General features: G+C 40.9%; 1 protein-coding gene across 1 annotated transcript; it reads left to right on the forward strand.

Moving 5' to 3' along the window:
• Positions 1-728: 728 nt before the first annotated feature.
• Positions 729-6,973, forward strand: PRXL2C (peroxiredoxin like 2C). Its single transcript, XM_039545800.1, is given in 7 exon segments — positions 729-881; positions 883-1,102; positions 1,675-1,743; positions 3,086-3,139; positions 3,550-3,652; positions 4,889-5,020; positions 5,677-6,973. Coding segments are annotated over 7 exon segments (801 nt in total). The 5' UTR covers positions 729-786; the 3' UTR covers positions 5,805-6,973.
• Positions 6,974-8,169: the final 1,196 nt, after the last annotated feature.

Raw genomic sequence — 8,169 nt, forward strand, 5'->3', positions numbered from 1 at the left:
GCTTTGAAAACTGCTCTCTGTTAGTATTATTTTGTTAAATCTAAGCATTTAGGATCTAATATATACAAACTGCTAAGTGAACAGAAAAACTCAGACATAGTTCTGAGAACAGTTTTGAGGACATATGACACAAGGCCTTTCCCAATCATAACAGAACACCATTTTTTACAATATTCAGAAATCCTCTATAGGTTTGAGATTACAGGCCATATAAATAAAAATAATTCAGAAAGTATTTTGGATTGTAACATAACTTCTAAACATGCACCTTTGGGCAAATGATGTATAATAAATGCCAAAACAACAGGAGATGCTAATGTACCTTATGTGGGCTCTAAAGTCTTTTTGGTAAAGTTTTAACAGAATTGGATTGATATTCCAAATGGGGTCAAACTGAGCCAGCTCATCATGGATAAATATATCTGCTCTGTACAAAGAGTGAGATGACTTTGAAGGTAGCTGACTGGATTTTTGTACAGGTCTATATGTACTATAAAACTGAAGTTGTCATGTTTGCTCACTTCCCTTTGAAAAATTCTGTAGTAATATCCTGTAGTAATAGTAGGAGTGCAGCATTTGGGGGACGCTGCTGGAGAAGCCTGTCGTGTTTTTTCATTGTAAGGGTAACAAAGCAGTTCTAATCTCTTTTAGGTGGAGAGATTCCTAGGAAGCATCTTTTAGACACCAGCCTCTTCAGCTCTTCCTCAAATGAAGTGAAGCGGCTGCTGGTGTGGAGTGTTCAGCAGCTGCGCTTGGAAGTGGATCTTCGCCAGAAAGGAGAGCGCGATGATGCCCTCCCACCGGCGCTGGCACTTCATCTCACAGCCTCCTCTGCCGCTGCCTGCCCTTCCGCTGCTTCTTTCCGGGGCCCGGCCGCTAGGCCCGTCCCAGCCAGCTGCAGAGAGCAAACCCCACCATGGCGAATCTCCCAGCAGCCCCGATCACACGGCAAATCGGTAGCCGCGATCGCGCGCGGCTCAGCGGCCAGGAGGCGGGGGAGCTGCGAGACGCCGCCCGGCGCCTGGTGGTGGACGGAGACGGGCAGAGGATCCCCTTCGGGGCCCTGTTCCGGGATCACAGAGCCATCGTGGTGTTCGTGCGGGTGAGGGGGGGGGGCGCTTTTCGTGTCGTCCCACCCGCTTGTGCAAGCGGCTCTTGCGTAGCGGGACACCGCTGTTTAATAACTTGCTCCCTCACCGGAAAGGGTCCTTAACAGGGGCTGGGACGGGTGGCGAGACAAGCGAACACATTGCGCAACAAGCACCCTGTTTTCACGGGTCCCCCCGAGCTGTTTGTGAAAGAGACACGCGCTTTTCACTCCACGTTGAGGGAGGGGGAGAGGCCTTTGATTTCAAGTGCTTGTTGAAATAAGATCGTAGTTCTCCGACTCCCCAGCTGAGAAGCGCTGGCCCTCTCTGATTGTCCTAGTGACCCCAATGCCTATTAGCGAGATCCCACACCAAGATCCCAGCGCCCTCAGACGTTGATAAAACTTGGATCGCCATCCGAATTCGGCAGCTGGGTCTCTTTAATAAGCGCTACTCCTTTCTGCCTCCAGTTTCTAAGCACCCACTCTACCAGCTGAGGTCTCTCTGTCTGAAGTCCCTTGTTGCTTCATTGCCACGCGATTGTGTTGGTTTCTGATATCTCCTCCTGGCTATGTTACCTTTTCAGCATTTCTTATGTTACACCTGCAAAGAATATGTAGAAGATCTGGCAAAAATTCCCAAGAATTTGTTACAAGTAAGTCAGATGCCCTTAACCTGCCTGTGTTCGCGTGTGTTTGGGGAGACAGGAGTAGTAGGAGCAGCAAAGAGTCCTGTGGCACCTTATAGACTAACAGACGTTTTGCAGCATGAGCTTTCGTGGGTGAATACCCACTTCTTCTGATGCAATACGCATCTGTAATTCCTTTGACATGACGTTTGATGACCGGAAGCCCATGGGGAAGGGAGTTAGCGTTTTCACACATTGCTGCAACAATTGCTCTGTTATACCTGCCCGTGAGAATTTAGAAGGAATTTGTTGTTGTACCATACAGCATTACATCTTGTTGTTTGGGGTTTTTCTGCTTTCCTAAAGAACTAAGTGCCCAGCTCCTGTTGGTGAGTAGGGCATACGATGGCGATTCCCTGCTAAATTAAAAAACTCAGTCTGCCTCTTTCTATTCTGCTGATTGAAGCTATGCCACATTTTGCTCCCAGCATCAGCATATGGCTGGTGAGAAAGGCTGAGATCCTCAGGGACAACGAACTCCAGATGGAGCAGGACCTTGAGGACTTTTAAAGTGAGAGGGGGTGCACTTTCCCTTTTGACATAAGCAGGTTTTTGCTAAAGCGCTGAATTAATCATATTTAATAGGAATTTATAAAAAAACTAGCTGCTCAGATAAAAATAACAGAATTATATTCTTCTGTATTTTCAGGAATAAGTACATCATCATCTATGGGATGACTGGTTTTGTCAACCATCGAAGTTATTCAAATTGTTTATGGAAGGAGTACAGTGCTAGAGGATATTAATAACCCTTTTAGTTCCATGAATGATTTGTTTGAATGCATTACTGAGTGAAAGGAGTCTAAATTAATTAACATTATGGGCCAAGGTTTTAGACACAATTCCTGATGTTGCACCTCCAAAAAATGTACCTAGCAGTGAATGTGAATGTATTTTGCACTCTAATATGCAAATAATACAGGTGCAAATACAATTTTTCAGATGCAGACACGTGAGTGTGAAGTTTTGCAAGTAAAAAATTGTAAGCAGTTTTGAAGCCAGATGAAAATTTAATCCTATAGATGCAACAGAAAATAAAACAGATATTCATCTGCAGGTTAAAAAAAAGCTGCCTACCAACATTACTTTTTAAAAAATTAATGGAAATGTAGCCGTGTTGATTAATATAGATTTTGGATATTGAGAAATAGTCAAATTTTACATCTAGAATAACTAATACCTTTTGTATCCTGTACCCCAAGATCATTAAGCTAAAATACAGATATTTCTATTATTGTTTTGCTGATATGCATAAAAAATTCAGTCCTTATTAATAGTTTTTATATCTATATTCTGTATTTTTTTCTAGGAGGCAAAAGTGAGACTGATAGTTATTGGACAGTCATCTCACCATCACATTAAGGTAAATAAAATACTCAGTGAGGTAAATGATATATTGTATTATGCTTGTAACAAGTTCATCTAGTTAATTAGGGGTTGGATTTCCAAGTCAATGATTTTAACTGACTTCAAGTGGAGCTGTGGTTGCTCAACAGCCCTTAAAACCAGGCCCTTATTACTTTTTATGAAGCAATTCTAATTGTAGTATAGTGGGGGAAATCTTACGTTCAAATCCTGCAAATTTTATTCAGGCAAAACTTCCACTGATTTCAGTGGACGTTTTGTTTGAGTCAGAACTTCACGATTTGGCCCTTAGTGTTGGTTGGGCTTAATATGAAGAATTCAGAGGGTTTCAAAATCAGTATTTTTCATATTTTTTTACTAAACATTCAAATTTAATATAATTATTTTATGTACGTACGTATCTTGTAGCCGTTTTGTAGTTTGACGGGGTATTCCCATGAAATCTATGTCGATCCAGAGAGGGAGATTTATAAAATACTTGGCATGAAAAAAGGTGAAGCAGCCACGTCAGGTAGGAACTATGTTCTTCCCTTGATTTCTTTCACAGAAAACGTCATTTAAAATGTAGATTAATGTACATGCTAGTGTGCTACTCTACAACAACAATGCTGAATGTTTTACTGCATTATTCTAAAGGAGCTTTCTGGTCTTTGGGAGAGGCTCACTATGGGCTTGATCCTGCTCTCATTGAGTTCAGTGGTGCAGGATGAAGCCCTAGTTTATGATCTGATTAATCTAGTGCATTACATTTAAAATGCCAGGAGTTCATATAAAAGCAGAGAAGGCTGGAAGCCTGCAGGAAACATGAGGTCCAACATCAATAGATCAGTCTATAGATCAGTGATTGGCAACCTTTGGCACGTGGCCTATCAAGGAAATCCGCTGGCGGGCCGGGATGGTTTGTTTACTGCAGCGTCTGCAGGTTCGGCTGATCGCAGCTCCCACTGGCTGTGGTTGGCCGTTCCAGGCCAATGGGGGCTGCGGGAAGTGGCATGGGCCAAGGGATGTGCTGGCCGCTGCTTCCCGCAGTCTCTGTTGGCCTGGAATGGTGAACCGTGGCCAGCGGGAGCTGCGATTGGCCAAACCTGCGGACGCTGCAGTAAACAAACCGGCCCGGCCTGCCAGTGGATTTCCCTGATGGGCCGTGTGCCAAAGGTTGCTGATCCCTGCTATAGATTATTAGTTTTAAGACAGAAGAGAAATGAGCCTGTTAAATCCATTGATGTGTTTATTCTTAGTAATATATCCAATAATGGGGAAATACAGACTCTTATTGCCTGATTTTGATCTCACCCTATTTTTGCACGGGTATAACTTCATTGACTTTGGTGGTTACACCTGATTTACATAGGTGCAAATGAGATCCGAATCAGGACCTTATTATAATGAAGTTGACTTCCTTTATACAGTAGACTAGTCTCTGACTGCCAGATGCTGAGACTGGATGATAGGGGATGGATCGCTTGATAATTGCCCTGTTCTTTTCATTCCCTTTGAAGCATCTGGCATTAGCCATTACCAAAAGACAGTATACTGGGCTAGATGGACCACTGGTCTGACCCAGTATGGCCATCTTCTGCTCTTTGTGTGTGTGTCTGTTTTAACAGCTATAAAGTAATGTATATATCTGTGTAATAATATTTTGTTATCTATATTTCTGTTCTGACACTGATGAAATTATCTAGTAATATTTTAATCTATTTTAGATAAAATGTATTTTGTTGTAAGATATCCTATAATGTTTTAGTGCAGAGCCCACATGTGAAATCAAACTTGCTGTCAGGAAGTATCAGAAGTATGTGGAGAGCAATGACTGGCCCTGCTTTTGATTTTCAGGGAGATCCAGCTCAGCAGGGGGGGACTTTGATTTTAGGCCCAGGTAAGCATATTTGTTTTATTTTAAAATAATCTTCCCCTCCTCCCCCAGCTGTTTCTTATTACACTTCCAAGAGTCGTCTTCATCTCTGGTAGAGCCCTGAGGATTCCCAAAGAGAAATATAGTCTGTGCATGTTTATGGTTCTGCTATGTAAACAAAGTCTGTAAGTGTCATTACATAGTTCCCCCTCCTACAAAGACCTGAACTGTTCCTGTTGAAGCCAATGAGAGTTTTGCCTTTGACTTCAGTAGGAAAAGGATTGGGCCTAAGTTTTGCTTGTTGACATCTTGGCATCAGTCTATACTCTGCCATTACATTGGATTCTAGGTATTTTATTTGATGTGTTTTTAAGAAAGCAACAAAACATGAACGGTGGTTATCATGATAAAATCATTCTCTTGAGGTACTAGGAAGCAGAAAAGTACAGGTCTAATTCGACCACTTACCTTGTCATGCCTTGTTGCTGTAATATTTTTTAAAAATGATAAAAATATACATGCTGTGATTAAAAAACAGAATGTTATGTAAATTCATGTAGCTAGTGCACAGTTTTAGACAAATTGCTGGAAAATCAGGAGGCTTCCTTAATCCAATTAACTGTTATAATAAAGCAGTATTTTATTCAACTATTACCATTTTTATTCTCATTCTGTTCCAGGTAGCAAAGTCCACTTTGTGCACCTTGATAAAAATAGGTTGGATCATGCTCCCATTAGCACAGTTTTGCAGCTTGCAGGAGTTAAAACGGTAAATTTCACAAACAAACATCAAATTATTGACGTTTGACTTGCCAGAAAAAACAGATTACAAATTTAACTTGATACAAGAAGACAGAAAATACTCCAGGGAATTGCCCTGGATGTCATGTTTTATGTTCTTATATAACAGCTGATAATACATACTGGATCTCAGAGCACCAAGTAAATTGCATTGTGCTGAAGATGCAGATGAATTCAGACTTGCAACATATAGAAGAAAGCAATAATTAAGATATGACCTGCCTTTCCACAAAATAATTCCTGTTTGCTCTTTTCTGTCTCAAAAAATTCTTGCTAATGCAATTTAAAAATCTTGATTCAATATGAAGCATTAAGCTACTTGAAAACAAAACTCTAATATATCACTTTGTTCGGAAGGAAAAGCTTGGAGTTTTTGCCATTCAGTAGGTCATATATTTTCTTCACTGGTGGCTTGAAACTTTCAGCATTATGTGAACTTCATAAAATAAACTATCAAAAAAGCAAGTGTGAACAACAGGAAGCTGACACAAGATTATTCCTATTCCTGTGTCTGTCTTTAAAGAGGCACACCAAAACATGTTTCTATAGTTCTAAATAAATGTTTGAATTACAAGATCCATTGTTTGCAATTACTTTTTTTTTCTGGTTTGCCACATCTAAATGGTAGCTTTCTAAAAACAAGGCAGTGATGAGTTTTAAATGTATTCCTAATCAGATTGTCAGTTTTAAAATAGGTTAAATTTAGGGTCTAAACTGAGTAATAGTATTCCCTTTAACAGGGCAAAATCTCCATTAGTACGTGCAGCAGGAGGTCCTTTCAAAAATATTGCTGGTTATTTTAATCAAAGCAGCAGAGGTAATAGCAAAATAGCATTTATTAGATGGCTATTTAGAATCTTCCTACAATGTCTGCTTATTTTCAGAATCCATTACTTTCATTCATATAGATCGTGTACTTTTTCATCTATGAACCACATTTTACCTATTTATTAATGAAACTGTAAATTATTTATTGATGAGCATGTGCTCATTCTCCCCTGCAATTTCTGAACCTTGTTCTTTGCTGTAAATTGCTCCTGTTCGTGCATATCTTACTTGTCACATGCAAAATCTCTCTGTAGGTTAAAGCCTCCAAAATAAAATGCAATTGTACAAAGCATGGCCTGCTCCTGCATCCATTAAGGTTATCAGTCCCAGAATAAACTCTTCAGAGTTCTGCCCATTAAAATATGTTTGAAATTAAACAAAATGTTCAGTGACTGAAAATGCAAAGTTTACATTAAAAAAATAATGATTTATGAGCTACCCAGTAGCCACAATAGGATTTCATCTCCTAGGATGTGAGGGTTTTTGTTTGCTTTCAATTACCATTGTTTATAGTAACTGGTTCAGATGTTTAAAGAGATACTGTCAATTTGAAAATCTTGTCCTTGAATCACTCTTCTAGCCAAGCTGAGTTTGCTACAGGAGAAGCAAGGGTGGTTATACACTAACTTTGAGCTCCTTTGATCCTAGAGCTCTCCAGGGCCCTATCGGGCACTCAGTGTAAAATGTCCCCACAGTCCCAGGAGCCATCCTGGCAACAAGGGGATCACCGGACAGTAAGAATGCTACACTCAAACTCCCTTGTCCCTGGCAATGTTCCCTACACCCAGCCAGGAGACGGTATTTCTTTGGTTCTGTGCCACCCAGGGATTCTACTACTGGGTTTCCAGATGCTTCACAGTCCCAGAACAGCTAAAAGCAGCTGTTGCAGACACAGGAATTAGATCCCGTATTTGCTAATCAACACACTTCTGCCTATCTTTGAATGATACTTTAGATTATTAAAAGAAAAGGAATGTTAAATATTCAATTTCCTTGTCACCATTTATGCCCTCCATTTTCTTTTGGCATCATCACTCATATATATACACACACACAGTATACGTTTTAAACAAACAATTTAATTCTGGTACACAGCGATGATGATTGTGAAGCTTGGTTGAGGTGGTGAAGTCAGAAAGTGGGATATTTCCCAGGGAATTCCTTACTGCTAAATGATGAACTAGCAATCGGCTGAGCCCTCAAGCAGGATGCTCCAGAAAGCAGCTCCAAGGCAGAGGGCAGGAGCAGCACATGGCAGTGTGGGGAGGGACAGCTGAACTGCCAGCAATTGATAGCCTGCTGGATGGCTGCCGCACAGGGAACTTAGGAGAGTGGGGAGCTGATAGGGGGGCTGGCAGTCCACCCTGGTTCCAAGCCTCCACCAGCTAACTCCAACAGGCTGCTCTTCCTGCAAGCAGTGGACAAAGCAGGCGACTGCCAAACAACATTATAAGGGAGCGGCGTAACAACAAAACAGCGTTAACCAGGACGACTTTAAGTGAGGAGTTACTGTATCTCTTATTGAACCAAGTTTATTATTTTCT

Source organism: Mauremys reevesii, linkage group 6, assembly GCF_016161935.1.
Source record: "Mauremys reevesii isolate NIE-2019 linkage group 6, ASM1616193v1, whole genome shotgun sequence".
NCBI lineage: Eukaryota > Metazoa > Chordata > Testudines > Geoemydidae > Mauremys > Mauremys reevesii.